This window comes from Pan troglodytes, chromosome 9 (assembly GCF_028858775.2).
Source record: "Pan troglodytes isolate AG18354 chromosome 9, NHGRI_mPanTro3-v2.0_pri, whole genome shotgun sequence".
Lineage (NCBI taxonomy): Eukaryota > Metazoa > Chordata > Mammalia > Primates > Hominidae > Pan > Pan troglodytes.
In genome coordinates, this window is record NC_072407.2 from 91,754,869 (window position 1) to 91,779,768 (window position 24,900).

At 40.7% G+C, this 24,900-nt stretch overlaps 1 protein-coding gene and 1 pseudogene across 1 annotated transcript; one reads left to right on the top strand and one right to left on the bottom strand.

The window, feature by feature from the left end:
• The first annotated feature begins 1,474 nt into the window (after positions 1-1,474).
• Positions 1,475-12,768, top strand: LOC112204791 (cell adhesion molecule-related/down-regulated by oncogenes-like; annotated as a pseudogene).
• A 5,289-nt stretch (positions 12,769-18,057) lies between these two features.
• Positions 18,058-24,407, bottom strand: LOC129136345 (tripartite motif-containing protein 49C). The gene is made up of 6 exons (XM_054661751.2): positions 23,997-24,407; positions 23,636-23,731; positions 21,642-21,872; positions 20,909-20,931; positions 19,637-19,734; positions 18,058-18,557 (listed from the first exon to the last, which is right to left on the bottom strand). The coding sequence occupies exons 1-6, from the start codon at positions 24,405-24,407 to the stop codon at positions 18,058-18,060; spliced, it is 1,359 nt and encodes a 452-aa protein (XP_054517726.1).
• Positions 24,408-24,900: the final 493 nt, after the last annotated feature.

Sequence of the window (24,900 nt, forward strand, 5' to 3'; positions counted from 1 at the left end):
AATAAGTAATAATTAATAATAATATTACTCCTAATACCGCAGTGCGTGTACACCCACCTATGATATTGTTCCTAATGTCCAGGGAGGGAGAGAGCATGGTATTACTTTCAATATTGCAGTAGGTGTACACCCACCCGGTGATATTGATCCGAATATCCAGGGGGTGGAGTATGACGTTACTCCCAATATAGCAGTGGGTGTACATCCACCCAGTGATATTGCTCCTAATATTCACGGAAGAAGAGAATGATATTACTCCCCGTATCGCAGGGAGTGTACACCCGTTCTGTGATATTGTTCCTAATATCCGGAGGGGGAGAGGGAGATATTACTCCCAATGTTGCAGGCTATGCACACCCACCCTCTGATATTGTTGCTACTAATATCCAGGAAGGGAGAGGATGATATGATTCCCCATACAGCAGCAGCTGAATACCCACTCTGGGATATTATTCCTAATATCCATGGAGGGTAGAGGCTGATATTACTCCCAATATCGCAGGGGGTGTACATCCATTCTGTGATACTGTTTTTTATATTCAAAGGCGGAGAAGTTGATATTTCTCCCAATATCACAGAAAGTGCACAAACCCGTGTGATATTATTCCTACTTCCAGAAGAAGAGACGATATTACTCCCCATATCGCAGGAGGTGTACACCCACTCTGTGATATTTTTCCTAATACGCAGGGCGTGAGAGGATAATATTATTGTTAATAGCGCAGGATGTGTACAGCCCCCCTGTGATATTGTCCTTAATATTCCAAGGCGAAGAGGATATTACTGCCAATATTGCAGAAAGTGTACACCACCCTAGTGATATTTTTCCCATGATCCAGGAGAGAAGAGGATGATATTCCTTTCAGTATCACATGGGGTGGGCACGCCCCCAGTGACACTGTTTTGAATTTCAACGTGGGAGAGGATGGTATTACTCCCAATATCACAGGGGATATAAACACTTCTTTGATATTGTTCCTAATATTCAGGGGTGGAGAGGATGTTATCACTCCCTATAGTTCAGAGGGTGTACACCAATCTGTGATATTGTTTATAATTTCTAGAGGGGGCATGATATTACTCACAATATCGTAAACACGCTGTGTGTCCACCGTGGGTCATGATATCCAGGTGTGGAGAGGAGGGTGATATTACTCCCCATATCGCAGGGTGTGTCCACCCCGCCTATCACACTGTTTCTTATATGCAAGGGGGAGAGGATGATATTACTACCAATATCAAAGACTTGTACAGCCCCCCTTGTGATATCGTTCCTAATATCCACGTTGGGAGAGGATGATATTACTCCCAATATCACAGAGGGTGTACACCCCGCCTGTCATATTATTCCTACTATCCAGAATAAGAGAGAATGATATTACTCGCAATAGTGCCGGGGTGTACAACCCCCTTGTGATATTGTTCCTAGTATCCAGCGAGGGAGAGCATGATATTAATAACTCCCAATATCGCTATGGGTGTACACCCACCCTGTGATATTGCTTCTAATATCCAGGGGGTAGAGTATGACATTACTCCCAATGTAACAGTGGGTGTACATCCACCCAGGGACATTGCTCCTAATATTCATGGAAGGAGAAAATGATATTACTCCCAATATCACAGGGAGTGTACGCCCCTTCTGTGATATTGTTCCTAATACCCGGAGGGCGAGAGGATGATATTACAGCAATATCGCAGGCTGTGTACACCCACCATGTGATATTGTCCCTAATATCCAGGAAAAGAGAGGATATGACTCCCCATATAGCAGGAGGTGTAAACCCACCGTGAGATATTTTCCTAATATCCATGGAGGGAAAGAGCCCGATATTACTCCCAAAATCTCAGGGGCTGTACATCCCCCCTGTGATATTTCTCTTAATATTCAAAGGCGGAGAGGATGATATTACTCTCAATCTCGAAGAAAGTGTACACTCCCGAGTGATATTGTTCCTAATATCCAGAAGGGGAGAAGATGATATTACTACTCATATCGCAGAAGGTGTACACCCACTCTGTGTTATTTTTCCTAATATGCAGTTTGGGGAGAGGATAACATTGCCAATATCACAGAGAGTGTACACCCGCCCTGCGACATTGCCCTTAATATTCAAAGGCGGAGAGGATGACATTACTCCCAATATTGCAGAAAGCGTACGCTTCCCATTGATATTGGTCCCACGATCCAGGAGAAAAGAGGATGATATTACTTTCAATATCACAGGGTGTGTACACGCCCCCTGTGATATTGTTCCTAATTTCAACGTGGGAGAGGATGATACTACCCCCAATGCCGCTGGGGGTAGAAACACTCTCCAAAAAAACTCTGGGAGCAATGTCATACTCTACCCCCTGGATATTAGGAGCAAATCACAGGGTGGGTGTACACCCATAGCGATATTGGGAGTTATTAATATCATGCTCTCCCTCCCTGGATATTAGGAACAATATCACAAGGGGGTTGTACACCCCGGCACTATTGCGAGTAATATCATTCTCTCTTATTCTGGATAGTAGGAATAATATGACAGGCGGGGTGTACACCCTCTGTGATATTGGGAGTAATATCATCCTCTCCTGATATTGTTGTCAATATCCAGGGTCAAGAGGATGCCATTACTGCAAATAGTGCAGAGGATGTACACCCTTCTATGACAGTTGGTAATCTCCAGAGGCGGAGAAGATATTACTCACAATAACGTAAACACGCTGTGTGTCCACCGTGGATCGTAATATCCTGGGGGGAGAGGAGGGGTGATATTACTCCACTACTAGGATTTTACCTCTACTGCCACTCTTCGTTAACACCCTGGGACATTATTTTCCATATTCTAGGAGGATGGCACTACCAAAATCACAGGGGGTGTATACCCTGCTACATTATTCGTAATATTGTAGGGGAATGTTCATCCTGATGTCACAGGACTGTACACACTGTGATATTATTCACAATACCCTAGTGGGACATTAATAATAATGTCACAGTGTGTGTACTCTTTGTGGTATTATTCGTAATATCCTAAGGGGAGGTTACCTTTATTGTCACATGGGGTGTGTTCCCTTTAATATTATTTGTAATGTCCTAGAGGGATGTTTCTCCTTGTGTCACAGGGTTTGTCCACCTTATCAAATTACTTGTATAATCCTTACAAGATGTTACTCCCTATATCACAGGGGGTGTACACTCTGTGATATTATCGTAATATTCTAGGGAAATGTTACTTTTAATGTTGCAGAGCGTGTACACCTTGTGAAATTATTCGTTATAGTTTTATGGGATGTTACTCCTAATGTCACACGGGGTGTACACACAGTGTAATATTCTATGGAAATGTTACTTGTAAATCACAGGTCCTGTACACCCTTTAATATTCTTTGTAATATTCTAGGAAAACGTTACTCTGAATGTCACAGGGCATATACACCCTGTCATAAAATTTGTAATATCCTAGCGGGAGTTCACTACTAATTTCACAATGCATGTACACCCTTTGATATTATTCGTATTATCCGAAAGAGATATTACTACTGGTGTCCCAATGCATGTACATTCTCTGATATTATTCGTTATATCCTCGGGGGATGTTACTTCTAATGTCACACGGGGTGTACTCCCTGTGTTATTTTTCATAATATCCTAGGGGAATTTTACTTTTAATGACACACGGGGTGTACACATTGTGATACTATTCATGTAATCTAGAAAGATATTACTCCTCAGGTCACAGGGGATGTACACCCTGTGATATTATTCGTACTATCCTAGGGGATGTTACTCCAAATGTCACAAAAGGTGTAAATGCTGTGATATTACTGGAAATGTGTCAGGGAAATGTACTTGTAATGTCAAAGGGCATGTACATCATGTGTGCACAGCCCCTGTGATGTTCTTTGTGATATTCTCCAGGGATGTTAATCCTAATATTACATATGTTGTTAACTATGTGTGAACACCTTTGTGGTATTATTCCTAACATACTGGAAGGATGTAACTCCTAACATCACATGGGGTATACGCCATGTGTGTACACATTCTGTGATATTATTCATAATATCTTAGTGAGATGCTCGTAAGTTTACAATTATTCACGTAATATTTTAGCGAGATGATACTCCTAAAGTCACAGGAGGTGTAAACCCTGTGATATTATTCAGAATATTCCAGGGGGATGTTACTCCTAATGTCACAGGTGTGTATACCCTGTGATATTATTCACACTTTACTCGTGCGATATTACTACTAATGTCACAATGTGTGTACACCTTCTGATATTATTCGTAATATCCTGGGAGGATGTTACTCCTAACGTCACAAGGGAGTACACCCTGTGTTATTATTAGTAATATTCCTGGGGGATTTTAATTTTAAAATCACATAGGGTGTCAACCGTGTGATCTCATTCGTAATATCCAAGGAAGATGTTACTCCTAATGTCACACGTGGTGTACAAACAGTGATTTTATTTGTAAGGTTTTTTGGATATGTTACTCCTAATATCACAGGGGCCGTACACCCTGTCATATTATTCGTAATATCCTAAAGAAATATCACTACTAATGTCACAGGCAGTGTATACCGTGTAGTATTATTCTCAATATTGTAGGGTGATGTTACTCCTAATGTCACAGAAGGTGTTCACACTCTGATAATATTAGTAATATCCTAAAGGGATGTTACTACTGATGTCACAACACGTGTACACAATCTGATATTATTTCTTATATCTTAGGGCGATGTTACTTCTTATGTCACAGGGGGTGTACTCCCTGTGATATTATTCATAATATCCTAGGTGGATGTTACTTCTAATGTCACATGGGGTGTATCTTTTGCGATATTATTCATAATATTTTAGAAAGATGTTACTCCTAATGTCACAGACGGTGTACACCCTGTGAAGTTATTCCTAATAGTTTTGGGGGCTGTTACTCCTAATGTCACCCGTGGTGTACACGCAGTGATATTATTCGCGATATTTTATGGAAATGTTACTCCTAATATCACAGGGGCTGTACATCTTGTAACATTATTCATAATACCCTAAAGAAATGTTACCTCTAATGTCACAGGGAATGTACACCATGTGATATTGTTCCCAATATTGTAGGGGGATGTTACTCCTAATGTCACAGGGGGTGTTCACAGTGTGATAATTTTCATAATATCCTAAATGGATGTTACTGCTAATGTCACAACACATGTACATCCTCTGCATTTGTTCGTTATATCCTTGGGGGAGGTTACTCCTACTGTCACACGGGGTATACTTCCTGTGATATTATTCGTAATATCCTAGGTGGATGTTACTCCTAATGTCACAGGGGCTGTATATTTTGTGATATTATTTGCATTATCCAAGAAAGATGTTGCTCCTCAGGTCACAGGGGATGTACACCCTATGATATTATTCGTACTATCCAGGGGACATTACTCGAAATGTCACAGAAGGTGTACACTCTCTGATATTACTTGTAATGTGTCAGGGAAATGTACTCCTAATGTCACAGGGCATATACGTTATGTGTGCACACCCCCTGTGATGTTATTTGTAATATTTTCGAGGCATGTTAATCCTGATATTACATATGCCGTTATCCATGTGTGAACAATTTTGTGGTATTATTCCTAACATACTAAAAGGATGTAACTCCTAACATCATATGGGGTATAAGCCATGTGTGTACACATTCTGTGATACTATTAATAATATCTTAGGGAGATGCTACTCCTAATTTTACAAGGTATGTACATTATGTGTGTACACCCCCTCTGATATTATTTGTAATATTCTAGGGGAATGTTGCTGCTAATGTCACAGGGGGAAGACACCATGTGTCTTACATATATACTACATTTTTACACTACTTTCCAGGAGTCAATCAATTTTGTCAATCAATTCATTATTCTTGTTGCCCAAAAGGGTAGAGATAATTACAGATCACAGATCTGTCTAGCATTAGCTAAGGACGTTTTATTACAGAGACAGATGTATGTGTGTGCCTGCCCATGTGTGTGTGTGTGTGTGTGTAATTCAATCATAAATCAAAGGTTTAAACGTTGTGTGGGTGGAAGATAATTCGTTCTGACTCCTGGCTTCAGAGTCCCATGTGTATTGGGAGAAAAGAGAGTCAAGCTGGGAAGAATAGTAGCCCTGTGCCCTCCAGAACTGCAGCATGCTTGGGAATTGTGAGGCTTCCTGCTTTCCAGGAGATTTTGGAACTAGGAGGATGTCACCAGTGACTAGCACAGTACCACCTTCCTTACATCTGCCTGTCATCCCTCCTCAGGGCATCCAAATGTGGCCCTCTCCTTAACTCCTTCCTCTGCTTCTCTTCTCACAACCCCGGGATCTGAGCTCTCTCTTTACCTGTGCACAGTATCTACTTAGGGAAGCCCCAGCACCTGCTGCAGTCAGGGCTGCAACCCTGAGCTGAGTCTAGTAGAAATTTTGTGAACTAAAGATACAGCAAGAAATGTAAATTAGTGCACCCACTATGGAAAACAGTCTGGAGATTTCTCAAAGAACTTAACACGGAGCTACCTTTTGATACAATTATCTCATTACTGAGTACATACTCAAAAGAAAATTCATCGTTCTAACAAAAAGACACATACTCTCCTATGTTCATGGCTGCACTATTCAAAATAGCAAAGACATAATCAACCCAGGAGTCCATCAATGGTAGACTGTATAAATAAAATATGGTACATATACACCATGGAATACTATACAGCCATAAAAAGAATGAAATCATGTCCTTTACAACAATGTGGGTGGAGCTGGAGGCCTTAATCCTAAGCAAATTCATGCAGGAGAGAAAGCCAAATGCTGTATGTTCTCACTTACATGGGGAGCTAAATATTGAACACACATAGACATCAATATGGGAAAAATAGACTCTGTGGACTACTTGAGGGTGGCAGGAGAGGGATGGCTTGAAAAAATACCGACTGGGGGCAGTCTCTACAGCCTGCCTTGCCTGTCTGTCTCTGGGATCGCTCCTCCTCCTGCTCCTCTCCTGCTCCTGTTGGGCCTTGTGACCACCTGGTTACCTGTACGTAGGCCTCCATTTAGAGTAGCATTGCCACAGGGATGGATCCTGTCACTCCGCACCCCACCCCCAACCCAGTTACCCACCCCTGAGCCCTAGTTCCCAGTTGAGGTCACACAGTGCAAGGAGACCTGCGACCTCGCGGCCCACTCGCCCAACCCAGAGCCTCTGCCCTGGCATGCGAGGCACCACACCCTCCTCTGCCCTGTGCCGGGACTGAAGGGGCCCCTTCAGATCACAGCTGCCACCACAGCCGCTGCCTCACGCCGGAGGGCATGACACAGGGGTGGCTTTCCCAGCTGGCTGCCACACAGGAGCTCTAGATGCTTAGCCAGCGCCGTGGAGAGACCTAAAATTAAGGCACGACTTAACAGCTTATTTTGTAAGAGAAAAGCTCAACCCAAAGGCAGATTGTTAGTTTGGACTTCATTGCAAGCAGAACTGCTATGATGTGCTTTTAGCACTGAAGTGAGTTCCACCCTAAGAACAGAAAGTGGCTTCTCTGCTTTCCGTCCCAAGCACAAGTGTATTCACCTTGCAGACTTGAATCACTGAAGATGTAAGTCAGCTGTTACTCTCATTTTGGGAGACGTCCTGTGGACAGCATGAAGACGGTCCCTGATCAAAGTCTTTAGTAAGCAGGAAGGAGTCAAGGTTAAAGAATGTGTTTGCTTACCCTGGACCACAGTATTTTGGAAAACGAACCAAGGCTTGGGTTTTGCTCTGGAAGCCTGTCCTGCCTGCTTCTGTAATCTGGCGCTCTGCATCCAGATCTTGGCCCGTTATGGACACCACCGTCTGTTACTCTTACGATTCTCTGCTCTTTTGGGAGTTCAGACATGGCACCTTATTTCACTTTTGAGCTACCCTCTGCCGTCCAGAAACTTAGTGGACCTGTAGAACTACATTGTTCTGCTAAACCTGTGACCACTCACATCTCAAGGTCGCATAATGGAAAAAATAGAATAGAAACATGGAATATATTAAGATTCATCAGGGGACTTTGACAATTTTTTTCTCTTAACTCCTCCCTTTTGGGTTACTACCAATGCATTCTCAACAATAGGTCAGTGTTGTTGTAAGTGGCCCTGTAACAGTATCCACAGCAGTTCTTGGTGATTTTGATTCATCCACAAAGCATTTTATTACAGCAAAATAATAAAGGTGCTGGTTTCATTGGCTGCAGGGTACCAGAGAGTAACCCCAAAGCTGAGGTGTGCACCAAAATCCAGGGGAAGTGGCTGAAGCATTCCACAAAGAATTACTTAATCCCTCCACAAGAACATCTTTAGATTTTGAATGTATCCTCAGAGGACAAGGGATCACACAAATGTGCAGCTTATAATCCAGAGACACATGAATTAAGAGTTGAACCCATTGGCCAAAAGCTCCTTGTGAGTCACCTTTCTTCAGATGATTTTGGCATTCTTTCCCTGCTCGTTCACAGGTATTAGCTGTTCATTCACATAGCCCTGTAACTTTGGAGTGTGTGTTTAGTGGGGTCCTGGCTCCTCAAGTGTGTTGGCTAAAGAACAGGCAGGATATTGCCCTGGGAAGCAACTGGAGAAGGTTGTGTTCTCATCTTGCCATAGATAGCATTGACCCAGTGGACTCTGGAAACAATTCCTGCATGGTGGGAAACAACTCTGGAGATGTAAAATATGTGGCATACATGGTTAATGTACTTGAACACGCTCCTACTCTAAGGGACTACAGGATCAGATAGTGTCTCTATTTTCCACAGTACACTTTATCTCTGATGTTTGTAGGAACCCACCTGCCAACCATAACTGGTTTCATAATTCACAGCCTAATCATCCTTCCTCAAGACATCGAACTGCAGGAAATTGACTGAAATTCAGTGGGGTTATTATGCAAGATACTAGGCTACATCAGTGTTTAGCAGATAATGAGGCTGGATTTATGCAGTCTACTGGAAGACTTGAAATAGAAAAAGGCAATGGATTCAAGCAAGTTATAATTATGGCACCAGCAAGCATAAAAGTGGTAGATGGAGACTTTGTTTACCCTGTCCTACAATGCTACCAGGCTGCTGGGTCCGGTCATTTGTTGGTATGACATCCACGGATTGATAACCAGCCATCTGTCTTAAGTCCTTAGATCTAAATCCCAAAAGTCACACTTATCAAGACCTGGAATCTTGGACCTAGACCCTGCCTATTTCATCATGTCCCAAGCTGGCTTGAGCTCTCTCCATACTCAGGCTGTGATGCAGGAGCATGTGGAGAAATACATCTGCGAAGCTACAAATGAACATGGTACCATGCAGGCAGAACCACCTCTCATGGTTGTTCCTTTTGAAACAAACAAAAGCAGAAACAGTTGCACTTTTTGATGTTACTCAGAATAATGAAAAAAATAAGAGATGGTTCAGAAAGTGGATTATTCAGCTCATTTGCAGAGAAAGTACATCTCAGTGCAGTGGAATCACCATCAGAGAAAAATGCTGGTGGCATCTCTGTTCCTGAGGTCCCCATCAAATTGAAACCCTACAGACCCCCATAGCAGATACATACAACCTGGTGTGGAGGGCAGGCAAGGAAAGTGGACTGCCCATCAATGCCTATTTTGTGAAGTATCAAAATCTGGAGTATGAAGTTGGTGTGGTGGGAAGTTGGCACAGGGTTTGAATCCCAGGAGGTGAAAGTGAGCTTCATTTAGCTGAAATAGAGCCATCTAGTCTTTATGAACTCTTGATGGTAGCAAGAGGTGTTGCAGGTGAAAATCAACCTGCCATGCTTACCTTCTGAACCAGCAAAGAAAAAACAGCGTCATCAAAAAACACCCAGGCATCCTCTCAACCCACAGGCACCCCCGAGTATCCTGTTGTTTCAGAAGCTTCAAACAACAATTTTGGAGTGGTGCTTACAGATTCATCTAGGCACAGTGGTGCTCCAGAGGCACCAAATCACCTGATTATCTCCGCTGTGTCAGAGAGGTTGGTCTATGTCACTTGAATTCCTTGGGCAGATGGGAATTCTTCAATCCCTGCCTTCAAGGTCAAACACAAATTGATGAGGACCAGTGACTGGCTGGTGGCAGCTGAAGATATCCTTCCTTCCAAAATTTCTGTGGAAGTTTGTAGTATAGAACCAGGTTCAACATACAAATTTAGGGTCGTTGCTATCAACCATTATGAAGAGAGTTTTCAGAGTTCAGCGTCTCATCCTTATCTGGTGACTGGGTTCCCCAAACGTTTTTCCAACTGTCCAATAATGGACCTCACATTGTGTACACAGAGGCTGTCAGCATTACTCAGATTGTGCTAAAGCGGACATACATTCCGTGAAATAATAACGCTTCCATTCTTTTATCTCTATTACCGACCCACAGATAATGACAATGACAATGTTTATAAGAGGGATGTTACAGAAGGTTCAAAGGAGTGGCACATGATTGGCCATCTGCTGTCAGAAACTTCCTATGGCATTAAAATGCAGTGCTTCAGTGAAGGAGAAGAAAGTGAGTTTAGCAGTATGATGATCTGCGAGACTAAAGTAAAATGCGTTCCTGGAGCTTCTGAGTATCCGAAAGACTTGAGTACCCGTCTGAATTCCTCAGGAAGTGAAGGAAATGTGAGGCCAGCAACCAGCCCTGACAGAAGCAGTGACCTGTTCTATGTGATCCTTGGCTGTATGCTGGGTGTCTTGGGCCTCATTCTTATGGTTTTCATTGAAATGTGCCTGTGGAAGAATCGCCAGCAGAATATCATACAGAAATATGACCCTCCAGGATACCTCTATCAAGGATCAGATATTAATGGGCAGATGATGTAATACACCACTCTCTCAGGAGCAAATGAGATAAATGGAAGTGTTCATGGAGGTTTACTGAGCCATGTCGGTCTCAGCAGTGGCTGTTCCCACCTTCACCATAAGGTTCTCAATGGAGTCAGTGTAATTGTGAACGGGAGCTTAAATGAAGGACTTTACTCTGGGCACACCAACTCTCTTACAGCAATGGGAATGGAGCTGGAGGTTGTAATCCTAAGCAAATTAATGCAGGATCAGAAAATTAAATGTTGTTATGTTCTCACTTATAATTGGGTGCTAAGCATTGAACACACAGAGACATCAGTATGGGCAAAATAGACTCTGTGGTCTACTTGTGAGTGGAGGGAGAGGGATGGGTTTAAAAAACTACTTATGGGAGGCGGCCTCTACAGCTGGCCTCGCTTGTCTCTCACAGGATCCCTCCTCTTGCTCCTGGCATGCTCCGGGCAGCCCTGAACCCGCCCGGTTACATGTCCACTCCCCTCCCCCTGGAGGAGCGCTGCCGCGGGGGCGCGCCCCAGGTCCCATATCCAGAGCCCTGATGCCCGGCTCCAGAGTCAAGGTGCCAGAAGAACCAGGACCCAGCGCCTGCCGGACCTACCCAGCGCCTGCGTCCTGGCCTGCAAGACACCGCGCCGTCCTCTGCCCTGCGTGGTGCATGGAGGGGCCCCTTCGGATCGCAGCCGCTGCCACCATAGCCGCTTCCATAGTAGCCGTCGTGGCGTCGGAGGGAAGGACCTGAGGGTGGCTTTCCCAGCCGGCTGCCCCACAGGAACTCCGGATGCTTAGCCTGCTCGGCCGAGAGATCTAAAATCAAGGCATGACTTAACAGCTTATCTTGTAGGAGTACAGCTCAACCCAAAGGCAGATTGCTAGTCTGGACTTTATTACAAGCAGGGCTGCGGTGATGTTTGTAGCACTGAAGTGAACTCCGTTGTAAGTACAGAAAGTGGCTTCTCTGCTTTCCCCCCGAAGCACAATCATATACACCTTGCAAAATTGAATCACTGAAGATGTAAGCCAACTGTTACTCTGAGTTTTGGAGACTCCCTATGGACAGCATGAAGACTGATCAAAGTCTTTAGTAAGCAGTAAGGAGTCAAGGTTAAGGAATGTGTCTGATTACCCTGAATTGTAGTACCTTGGAAAGTGAACCAAGGCCTGGGTTTTGCTCTGGAAGCGTGCCTTGCCTGCTTCTGTAATCTGGCACTCTGCATGTGAATCTTGGACCCATATGGACACTGCTGTATGTTACTGTCATGATTCTCTGCTCTTCCATGAGTTCAGACTTGGCGCCTTATTTTACTTCGGAGCCACTCTCTACCGTCCAGAAACATGGTGGACCTGCAGAACTACATTGTTCTGCCAAACCTGTGACCACTCATAGCTCATGGTTGCATAATGGAAAAAAGTAGGATAGAAACATGGAACATATACAGATCCATCAGGGGACTTTGACAATTCTTTCTCTTAACTCCTCTCTTTTGGGTTTCTACCAATCCCTTGCCAACAATAGCGTTGGTATTATTTTGAGTGGCCCTGTAACAGTATCTGTGGCAGTTTTTGGTGATCTTGGTTCATCCACAAAGTGTGTTATTACAGAGGAGGAAAAAAGTGCTGTCAGGATAATAGAAACGATGTCAGCTGTGATCGCACAGAAAATCCAGAGGAGTTCAGCAGAGGAGACAGCTGTGTCTATTCAGAAACAGACAGCAACAATTTACATTGGAATCCTCTTATTTTGCCACCTATCTCAGAGGACGGTGCTGAAAAGACAACATGGCCTCCGCCTGGTGTTCCTTTGGACAGCCCCTCAGGGGTCCTCCAGCAGCCCCAGGAAACCGGAGGATGTGCAAACAACCAGTCATCTTCTGACTTCAAGCCTGTAACCAACTGCACAAAACAGGCCTGGGAGTGAACTGTGTGAAGGATCTTAATTCAAATCAGAGAAAATCATTCTTTATTTTTTTTGCAGTATAATGTCATGTGAATGTGTCCTAAAAATGTGTGCCCTTTTGTATTATTTATGCCTTAAAAGTTTTCTTACCCATTACTTCCTTGCACTCAGTAAGAAACAACCTTGTTTTGCATAGCTTTCAATCACCTGGAGGGCAGAGGGATCATTCCATATTTTCTAACAACTGTAGTGGCAGTAAGAACTCCTCATGCAAACGATTCCATCTCTTGGCTGCTTCAGCTCAGAGGAAATGCAGGGGCCAATTGAAGGTTGCCACCAGTCAGGTTTTCAGATGGAAAACCGTCTTTTAATAGTGTATTATCAAACTTTCTGAGAACACTTTGAAGTCAACCACGGTTTTGACCCAGTGTTTATAATAGCAGACCTGGCTGATGAATTTTAAAAGAGTGCCTTCCACTAAAGTGGTAATGTGACCAGACAACATTCTCCCTATCTGCACGTGGGCACAAATGATGTTCAGTCTTCTAGTCACTAGTCATAAGCAGTGTCGTGGACATGGTAGAGTGTAAGATGTAGTTGAATGATTGCAGTATGCGGAAAAGGAACCAAGGCCAGAGAGACAAATAATGCTTTACTATCCCTCTGTGTTAAAATTACATTGATTCATTAAATGGCCGGTACGGTATGGGGCTCTTTTTGACTGTTTCTAAGAGTAGGAACAAAATAAGACTTTAAGTCGTGGCTTGAAAAGAAAGACACACATTTTCAGAAGAAAAAAGGGGAGGGCTGCAGGGAGCCTCTCTTGGAGGGAGCTCTTCCGTCTGCTCCATTAGCCTAGGAGCATGCTCATGGTGTCACACTGCCAGAAACTAGTCATTCTCTCACTTCCAACAGGGGCAACAGCCTGAAGGTGTGAGTGTCAGAAAATACTTATTCTGGAAGAAAAGGTGTTTGTTGTTCTTGTTGTTTATTTTATGAAGTTTCCTGACTTTTTTCCAGAATGTCTTCCTTTTAAACAGGCACCAAAAGCATTGGTCAGCAGAGCTCCTGACCACTGCTGCCTCTGTGTGACAAGGACATTGGAGTTGTCTTTGGAAGGATCTTCTCCACATTAATAAATGATTATGATATATTTTTTAAAAACTACCTATTGGGTACTATGCTGACTACTAAGGTGACAGGATCTGTATTCCAAAGACAAGGGTAATGGAAACATAACAATTCTATAGTCATTTATATTTTAATAGCATTATACTGTTTTAACCATCCTCATCTTGTATATAATCTCATTGTATATTAGAATACAGCTATTAGAGCAATAAGGAAGAATGGATAAACACAGTCAGCTTTTTGTTTTTGTTTTGTTTAGTTTTGTTTTTGAGACAGGCTCTCACTCTGTCGCCCAGGTTGGAGTGCAGTGGTAAGATCACGCCTCACTGCAGGGTCGACCTCCCCAGATCAAGCAGTCCTCCAACCTCAGCCTCCCAAATAGCTGGATACAGGCTGAACTGTCATGCCTGAGTAATTTTGTTGTTGCTGTTGTTGGAGAGAGAGGGTCTCACCCTATTGCCCAGGCTTCTCTCCAACTCCTGGCTCAAGTGATCGTCCCACCTCAGCCTCTAAAAGTGCTGGGACTATATATATATATGAAAAATAGTGCTTGGAAAATTAGCTTACTAATTGAAAAATATACATATGAATGACTGCTTGGAAATATATATGTATATTATATATATGCACACACATATATATGTATATATATATGCAACCTTCATCTGAGAGTAGCTATGCTTTTGGCTTCTGAGATGAACCTATTCATGATGATAAATATTTACTATGAATTCAGCTAAACATGAAACTCAGCAATCTTTGTATCTATTTATCTCTATTTCTACCTAAATCTGTATTTCGAAAGTTGTGGCTAAGCCTTCCTAGTTAGTTAGATTTTTATCCTTTACCATTCAATGTGTGTGTGGCGTGGAGACTGTTTTCACAGATCAGCAAGTTGACAATTATGTCCCACATTCAGTGGACTAACAGCTCAGAGATCCTCTCTCTGGTTACTGCAATGACAGTGCATGGTCAATCTTCCAGATCACCGGAGATGATTGTGATTTTATTTTTAAGTCTAGCTTCTAGCAATCACTCCCTGGAACAGAATAATTTATTGTTCACCCAGTGTTCACTCAGAATTTGTGCTTTAGCTCTTCAGCCAGTAGGGCTAAAGGCTCTTTATTGATGAATCAGTGGTTAGCTTGGGGAGTGCTTACAAATTTGTCCGCATTCCACCTTGATTGCTCTTGAGTGGGTGCAGGCTAGCACACATAGCAAATCAAAACCACAATGAGATACCATCTCACACCAGTTAGATTGGCGCTCATTAAAAAGTCAGGAAACAACAGGTGCTGGAGAGGATGTGGAGAAGTAGGAACACTTTTACACTGTTGGTGGGACTGTAAACTAGTTCAACCATTGTAGAAGACAGTGTGGCGATTCCTCAGGGATCTAGAACTAGAAATACCATTTGATCCAGCCATCTCATTACTGGGTATATACCCAAAGGATTATGAATCATGCTGCTATAAAAACACATGCACACGTATGTTTATTGTGGCACTATTCACGATAGCAAAGACTTGGAACCAACCGAAATGTCCAAAAATGAGAGACTGGATTAAGAAAATGTGGCACATATACAACATGGAATACTATGCAGCTATAAAAAAGGATGAGCTCGTGTCCTTTGTAGGGACATGGATGAAGCTGGAAACCATCATTCTCAGCAAACTATCACAAGGACGAAAAAACGAACAGTGCATATTCTCACTCATAGGTGGGAATTGAACAGTGAGATCACTTGGACACAGGAAGGGGAACATCACACATAGGGGCCTGTTATGGGGTGGGAGGAGGGGGAGGGATAGCATTGGGAGATATACCTAATGTAAATGAGGAGTTAATGGGTGCAGCACACCAACATGGCACATGTATACATATGTAACTAACCTGCACGTTGTGCACATGTACCCTAGAACTTAAAGTATAATAAAAAAAAAAGTCAAACTTTCCAGAGAAGACATCTCCAGAGAAGACACACTGAATATGCATCTGCTAGGCTTCAGGCACCCAATAATTACTGCTTACCTAGATATCCGCAAATCCTCTAGACATGAGACTATTCATAGCAGATTCTGGTGTGTATCACATTTGTCATAAAGCACTTCATCCTCACTTACTCTAATAAAAATACTTTAAACTTACTTCCCAAGGCACTTTTGTCTGGTCTAAGCAAACATGTAGCTATCCCAGCTTTCTCAGTTATTTTAAATAAATCAATATTTAAAATATCTTTAATTAGCGCATTTATAATATATCGGTTTGTGTTATATCAAGTAATTATAGTTCGTTTTATTATGAGACAGACTTTCATTCTGTCACAGGCTGGACTGCAGGGCACCACCATGGCTCACTGCAGCCTGGACCTTCTGGGCACGAGCCATCCTGCTGCATCAGCCCCCTGAGTAGCTGGGACTATAGCATGTGCCATCATGCCAGGCTGATTTCTAAAGGAATGTTTAGTAGACATGAGGTCTCACTATGTTGCCTCCACTGGTCTGGAACTCCTGGCCACAAGCCATTCTCACACCTTGGTCTCCCCAAGTGGTGGGATTGGAGGTGTGTGCCACCATTCCTGGGCTCCTATTTTACTCTGCTACCTTATGCATTATTTGATATTTTGGGTCTTAAAAGTTATAATTCCACAGCGTTCATGTAATTATGGAACCCATAAAGAGCTTACAATTACCAATATATTATATACATGGAAAAGTCTTTTCTTAACTTCAATTTTATCGTTTAAATTGGCATATGTTTATTAACTTGTTTCTGAGATTCATCAGCTTTGTTGCATTCCGTGAGGTATTTATTGTTTTATAGGATTATTTTGCATAAATACACCAAATTTATTTAGCTATTCTACAGTTGAAGAATATTTTGGGTCTAATTTGGAGCTACTATAAAAATTGATGCAGTGAACAATATTGTGTATGTTGAAGTATATGTAGGCAATCAGTTGACTATATTTTAGAATTAGAATATCTAGCCCATAAGAAATGCTAATAGTCAGTTTCCCAAAAGGGATTTCCATTTACATCTCTCCAGCCATGAATAAATTTCATTTATTCTGTATCTTTGACAACACACAATATTGTGTGTCTTTAAATTTTGGTATTTTTTTATGAGGGCCTGTGGTACAACTGGTGGATTAATTCTTACTTTTGTAAGACTAATGAAAGTGAGCACTTTTTTATATTTGGCTAGTTATTTATGTATCCAATTCTGTAAAGTGTCTGTTCAGATATTTTAGCCAATCTTCTGTTGAGTTCACTGTCTTTTATTTATTACAATTTAAGTATTCGTCATATACATGCATTATATTTTACTTTATGTATGTTGGGGTGAATATCTTTCTCCACTACTAGTTTGCATAATGTTTTTTGAAACACAGAAGTCATCATTATCAATATAAATGAACTAATTGTTTTAATTATTAATTTGTGCCCTGGTTAAGAAATCCTTATGAGAATATTGTATCAGGTTCCCCTTCCTTTCAGGACTTCAATCTATCTGGAAATGACTGTGTATGGTTTGAGGTAGGAGTCAATATTTAGTTACTTTTTTAAAAAAATTCAATTAATCCAGCATTGGTCTGATCAATTGTGTATTTCAATGTAGACGAGCACACTAATAATGAAGGATTATTTATATCTGTGGTGAGAATTGCAAAATAAAGCCCAGCATAGAAGGTCAAATAATATGACCTCAAAGGATAGATTAATACAATGAAACCTGATGGATAAGTGTAATATAGTTAGATAAAGAGGAAGAAAAACATTTCCCAGTTATCATTGAGACTTCACTCCAAGTTTTTTGCATGAAGCAAAAGATCCCGACTGTCTTCCATTGATTTTTACTTCATTCAGACATGTCTGTCATCTATTATTTCACTCAGTGACAGTCAGAAATAAAGAAGAAAAAGAGAATATACTGTATGCCATGATCATGAATAATGATTTTTCAAAAATTATTTAATAAAGAACCAATACGTATACTTTTAGCGTTTTCAGCATATTTAATAGTAACACAATAAATGAGTTTTGATAACATTAGAAGGCAATTCAAGATGTAAAATAGAGCCTATTTGTCCTGTATGTTAAGGCACAAGGAAGAGGACTTCCTGGGATAAAGGGGTTCCCATAGCATGTGAACACATTTCTGATTTGTCTCTGGTCAGAAGTGAATACAGCAAAAGATAGGCCTGAGAGGAGGTGAGAAAGAGCAATTAGGGATGGTGTATATTAGGGAGCTTTGATTAACATCAACAAAGCTCACAGTCTTAGCCTCACAATCCAGGAATAATCCTACTCGGCTGGTAGGTTTTGGGATATATTGCAGCATAAGTGGGGAGGTGGTAAAGAGACTGCATTGAATGTCATTCTTAACACATCCAAGAAGAAAGAGTCCCTCCTCTCCATCTATCTTCTCATTCTGATTCTTCTCTTTCCAATACATATTACAGACACCAAAAGCCCAATTCCAGGAGTCCCCTACATGGACCTCCCAGTAATATTTGCCCGAGGTGAAAGTCTGAGCACCCCATGCAAGAAAACTTCTAGGTGTTGCAGTGAAATAGGGTACATCTTGATGGTCACATCCAATACACATGCTTCTCAAAATTTCATATAGAAAGGTATCACTGTTGGCTTCTTCATGATGCAGAGTAATATGCACTGCAAAAAAAAAAAAGAAAACATGCATAGACGTGTAAATAAGAAAAAAATAATTGTTCTATCAAGAAGTTACTTTACCAGCAAATGTAAAGTCATAAAAAGTTTTGCTTGTAACTTCTAGTAAAGTATAGAGATGGTTAATATTATATACAAGACAAACAAAACCCTAACCACAGATATTATGTTTTTTTTGAAAACTTACATATTGAGAGCCAAATGTGAGACCAACTTCTTTCAATCCAATTTTCAAAGTAAAATTTACACATTGTATGCCCTAAATGCAATGCTGTTATCAAGATCATTATTTAGAAATGTTTCTTATTCTTAAAAACTAGTGCTATCATTTTGGAAAGAATGTGAATGTGAAGATTTTCACTTAAGAACTGCTCTAGATATCTGGATAAAAACCCATATTTACATGTTATAAGTGATCATTTAAAGCAGATCTCTGCAAAATCTTTGACCAGTCTCTCTGCGGTCCTCCATGCTAGCTCTGGGCTGAAGCTGGATTTTAGACTTAACATGTAGCTCTTCATATTGCAATTAAACTGAACCTATTTTCATTTGTAATTTTACTTATATTCACAAAATGATTTCTTTCTTTTAGCTTTACCTATTAATTCAAATGTTTGCAATATATGAATAATATATACACATTAAAAAAATACAAAACCCCCAAGAATCTCCAGAAAACTATATTCCCCCAAAGAACGGTTCTTAGCAGTTCAAATGAATACACTAAAGAAATGTACAATTTTGTATTTAACATTAAATAATTCACCATTCTGAGCATTATTTCATTTGCTCCTTTTTTAAATTTTCTACACTACTCCTTTTTCCTGTTATATAACTCAGTACATATTATGCCAGAAAGTATTTCTTTTTCACTATCTTTCAAGCTTAATGCTATAAATCTGACTGTAAATACAGACACGGATACCAAAGGGTTGCATGGTTATATTGTTCACTTATGTCTTAAAAGAAGTAAAATATTTGATAAAATATGAAATATTACCTATGTGATCCTAACAATAATAATATTTAGATAGTGGGAGTGCTGCCTGTGGGTGGAGACTTACCTCGGAATTGGTTGAGCCTGTCCCTCAGTCCAGTGATGGGCCCTGCACTGAGCTCTGGATTCAGAGGCTGGGGCATGTGCAGCAGCACGGACTCACTCCTGCAAGGAAAAACCTGCAGTTACAACATCTACAGCCATAAAATAAATAAAAATCACTATTTGTATATAAAAGACATTTCATGAGAATCCTTTGAATCTACACATTTGATAATTCAAAAATTATTCCTTCCTTTTGCAAATTAATTCTTTACAGTTTCTAAATTTTAAAGCATGATGGAAGAATCTAAGCCAGAATTCAATCTGATCCTCCTTTTTTTTTTTTTTTTTTTTTTGGCTCCAAATGTGTAAGGTTCCTTAGCTTTATGGCCTTGAGAATATTTAGAAACGAAATTCTGAGTTCCACTTCTTGGCAGACTCCCCTGACATCTTTGTCTGAAATAGCGGGGTTCTGGGGAGACTGATGCATCCACTGCTTCCTTCTCAAGATAAAGAATGGAAACTTGTTCTCTCCCCTTTTAGCAAAGAACTTCCCTAGAGACTTAGACAGTTCTAACACTCCACAGTTTTTTTCAATCTATTTTTCAGAACTGTTAACTGATATGTATATATGTATAAAAAACAAAACATCAACACTTTTTCACTGCTAAAATACTTCCTCCTCTTCTCTCCTGCTTCCTCTGGTGACTTTCTCACCATCCACAAAACAAAACTCTTATCTTTCTCCTGTGCAGGCTTTCAAGCAATAAAACAAAATCGGGCCGGGTGCGGTGGTTCACGCCTGTAATCCCAGCACTTTGGGAGGCCGAGGCGGGCGGATCACGGGGTCAGGAGATAGAGACCATCCTGGCTAACATGGTGAAACCCAGTCTCTACTAAAAATACAAAAAATTAGCCGGGTGTGGTGGCAGGCGCCTGTAGTCCCGGGTACTCGGGAGGCTGAGGCAGGGGAATGGTGTGAACCCAGGAGGCGGAGCTTGCAGTGAGCCGAGATCGCGCCATTGCACTCTAGCCTGGGCGACAGAGCCAGACACCATCTCAAAAAAAAAAAAAAAAAAAAAAAAAAAATCAGGAATCAAATTGTTTGTTTTAGTTCACTCTTCTTGTATTCATTTATTTACTTCGTGGCCTTGTCTTTTAAGGTGTGGGAACGAAAGTAGACGCAAAAAAAAGTGGTATCAATATCTTAATTATTTATGCCATGACTTTAATAGAGCCTGCTTTGATAGTCGTGGAATCTTAAAGAACATATGCTAAAATCTAGGTACACACTCACCTGTGTAATATGTCTCCAAAAGCCTGAAAAAAAAAAGAAGAAAGATTTAGTGCATTTTACAAGATGCATCTTTCACTAAGTTCAGTGTGAGATTTGTACTCAGTTTCTGAAGATATTATTTCCCTACCATCTTCTCTTCTGGAAAGTATTTTCTATTTCTTCTGTAATGAAAAACCCAGTCAGTTGTATTGTTATTAATTAACGTCCTGGGAAAGTCTGAGTCTTTAAGACATTCTCTAAACAAGTGAAGGGAGAAGAGGCCCAGAAGGTCTATGCTCTGTGGTAACCATGAAAAACCTACTCAGTCATCTTTAACTGAACGTGTTATCCAAATGAGTGGACCCCAAAATAATGTTAATGCAAACCTAGATTCCCAAAACTTCTGATCTTGCCATGTTTACAAATTAACCTAAATGTAAATGAATCACTCACTATTCTATACATGTTTAACAACCCAAAGTGTATTATTGAATTAGATGGGGAATATTTCTTGGGGCTGTTACCTTGACCATTCCACAAAGTTTTGTGGCTGGTGGATAAAGTAGGAGGAAACTTTGGCCTGGTAGAATCCCTTAGTGGGGCTATACTCTCCCAACAAAGTAGCATTAGTTATGTGAATGTGTTTTTGGAAACACATCATGGAAATAAAAGTAGGGAGATGGATTTCAGCCATGAGGAAAATACTTATACATGTGAATATTCAAAAACCTGAAACCACATTGTGAGTTTGTACCTGAAGTAGCTCCACATCTGGTTTATGGCACATTTCATTCAGCTCCTCATACATTCCTCTTAAAATCTCCATCCTATGAGCCATTTTGGCTTTACTTAAATGAAGTCGATGAAAAATTTCTTTCCCCTTCTTTTTCAGCATCTCCAAATTCTGTTTTTCTTCTTCATGATGAAATGCAGGCATCTTCTGATACTCAGCTCTAATTGCTTCTAGCCTTAAATTCACATAATCCTGCAGTGATAATGGGTTAGTCAAAAGAGAAATGTATATATCCATCTCCTATTAAATCTCACTGATTCCTTTTGTCTCTCGAACGTCCAATAGTTCAAACCTCTGTCTTGCCAGTTCTTAGAATCTACAAATTTTGTTCCTTTCCTTTGTTCTGCATAAAGATCAACATAGCTGTATCTGACCAATTACATTGAATTTATTCAAGATAATGTGTTTTCTAAGATCGTTGAAAATAAAAAAACACAATTTGAATTTCTCTATTCCAACCCATATTTATGGCAAAGTAAGAACAGTTCATGCTTGAGAGTTGGAGTATAGGGCTATAGTTACTAGAAAGGAAACAATTATTTCTATTTCTGAGATATGCAACAAGTTGCTTAAACTCATTATATGAAAATGACCTTAGACTAGCATGTCCAGCTAAGTGCATTTCGCTCAGCAAAACCTATCCTAATAAGGCTGCATTTATGATTTGGCCATCTTTGTCTCCCTGAATTCATTTCCTTCTATTCTTTTTCTAAGTCATCCCAGTCTGAAACATAGACTTCTTTGTGGTTCCTCCGGCCTCCAAATATACACAAACTCAAAATTACTTCATATGCTATTCTCTCCAACTAGAATTACATATATATGTATACAAACACACACACATACATACATACATACATATATACACACAACCACACACACATACATACATATACACACTCATGGTCCACATGTATATCCACACACACATTTGTGTTCCCCCTCCTCTTCAAAACTTTGTTTCAATTTGAATTTTTCAGTGAGTCTTTTTTCTGACCACCCTATTTAAAACTCAAACACTAATCTCCAGTTTCTGGCCTCTATTGTCCTTTTCTACTTCCCTGCTTGATTATTCTCCAACAAAAACCTACCACACTCAAATACATCATGTATTGCATATATTTGTGTATTGACCATTTGACTCTCTTATTTGGATTGTATGATTTGTGAGGACAAAGGTGCTTCCTTTCTTCTTTACTAGTATATTTTCTAATTTAAAATTCAACATAGACTAGGTTCTCATGAAATACTTTTCAACAAACTAATCTTAGCTATCATACCCTCAAAATATACATCCACAAAGAGAAAATTATTTTAATGTTTTTCTGAAGTCCTCAGAGTTCTCCTTATATTTAGATACTAGTTCCCATATTTCTGGCATGTTTACATGTCTCCCTCAAGACACAAATCCGTATTTCTCACCGCTTTTCTCATCGTATGTTATGTATTATTCAATATTAATTAGTTGAGATTCTTAATTTCATGGTTTCCCTAGATTTGCCCCGTCACTTTTTCTGCCTCAAATTTTCCATGCAATTCCAAATACTACTTGCACACTAGCATTCAGATTAATGCTGACCGACACTCCGAAGTTTCAGTTGAGCATTCCATGACTGCCAAATAACCCTTTTGCCTAGCATTGATCCAACCAGCAAATATAGAATGCTTTGAGATGGCCCAGTTTCTTGGATCTGTTGGTGTATAACTATAGGTTTGTATGAAACAAACCAGCATGCTTTGGGTGACATCAGTAGTTTTCTTAGAAATCCTACCTAACAGGCATACTATTCTATATAAAAATGAGGCCACTTTTTCTCAATGTTTTCTCTCGCCCTTTTTTTTTTTTTTTAACTGAATCCCAGAAACATTACAGTTTGATATCAAGTTCCTATTTTAAGAGTCACCCATTTGCCCACCATAAGTTCCTGGAGAAGGTAGAGTAGTACAGGACTAACCTTCCAGCATCTGGTTCTGGTGGTTTCCACATTCAGGTTTCTGTGATTTTCACAAGCTTTTTCCCACAAAGACTGCATTTTCTGTAAAAGCTTCTCCTGCAAAAGAGCCATAAATTGAAGCACCAGTGCAGACCATGACGTAGGGAGTGGGCCCAGAATGAGAGACAAATAAGCCCCTAGTAAATGGCATTTCCTTTGTTTCCCTTCATGTTTGTCAAAGCCCAGAGGTTGGAAGCTAAGAAAGCCCAAACAGAGCTGCTTAAAGGGACTCAGAGTTGGCTTTATCCAATCTCCAAGAAAATAGACCCACAGGAATTTTATGCTTCCTTTACAGAAATCGATCTTCAGAGCTATCACTTACCCGGTGTTCCTCAGCAGCCCACTCAATGGGACGGTGTCTGTGATACCGGTGCTCCTGAGAGCTGGAGCACAGCAAACAGAGCAGGCTCCTGTCCACTTCACAGAATATCTTCTTTGTCTCCCTGTGAGTGCCACACATTTGCTCCTCAGAGCTCAGGAATAGCCAGAGACTGACTTTTCTGGCAAGAGAAGCCATCTTCTTCAAATGAATGTTGGTTTTGAGGTTTATCTGCTCTGCTGACTTTGTGCATTCAGAGCACTGGACAAGAAATGGGATGTCTTGCCAGTTGAGGTAGAAACAAGGCCTGCAAAAGCTGTGCCCACAGTCTATGGTGACCGGGTCTATGAAGTAGTTCATGCACATGGGGCAGATGAGTTCCCTCTGAAAGACCTGTAAGATTCCAGAATTCATGTTTCTGAGGAACAAAGAGAAACATGTCATTTTGGGGCCTGGGTTGATGAAAAGCTTCTAAACATGTGGAGATATGTGATAGTTATATTTTCTTCTCTTGACAGTGTTCATTAAAGTACAACAAACTATTTCTTCTGTTACAAACTTAAAAATTTACACTTAGAGGGAGTCTCCTGGCTTTATAACAGATATTACTAACTAGAGGACTCACAGTCCCTTCTACTCCTAGTTCCTGTCTTTAGCATAATACAAACCTATTCAACTATCCATTTTCTGAACATAGATCTGGAAATTGGGTTTTGATTCTAAGTGGTCAGAATAAATCATAGTTGTCCCTATTCTTCTTTCAATAACTGATGAATGACTGTGAAAGAGTGGGAGGGAAAAAACTACCCGGGCCAAAGAAATATGAGAAGATGGCCAAAGAAATATGACAAGATGGTTCTATGACATATTTTTATAGAGAGTCACAAAAGCCGGGCAGTAAACCACC

What these genes read in the sequence shown, in the direction of transcription:
- LOC129136345 (XM_054661751.2), bottom strand. Translation starts at nt 24,407, where the DNA reads ATGAATTCTGGAATCTTACAGGTCTTTCAGAGGGAACTCATCTGCCCC. An exon ending in GGGCTGCTGAGGAACACCGG is followed by an intron (nt 23,732 to 23,996) that starts GTAAGTGATAGC and finishes GCTCTTTTGCAG; the next exon opens with GAGAAGCTTTTACAGAAAAT. An exon ending in TTTGGAGACATATTACACAG is followed by an intron (nt 19,735 to 20,908) that starts GTGAGTGTGTAC and finishes TTTTCCTTGCAG; the next exon opens with GAGTGAGTCCGTGCTGCTGC.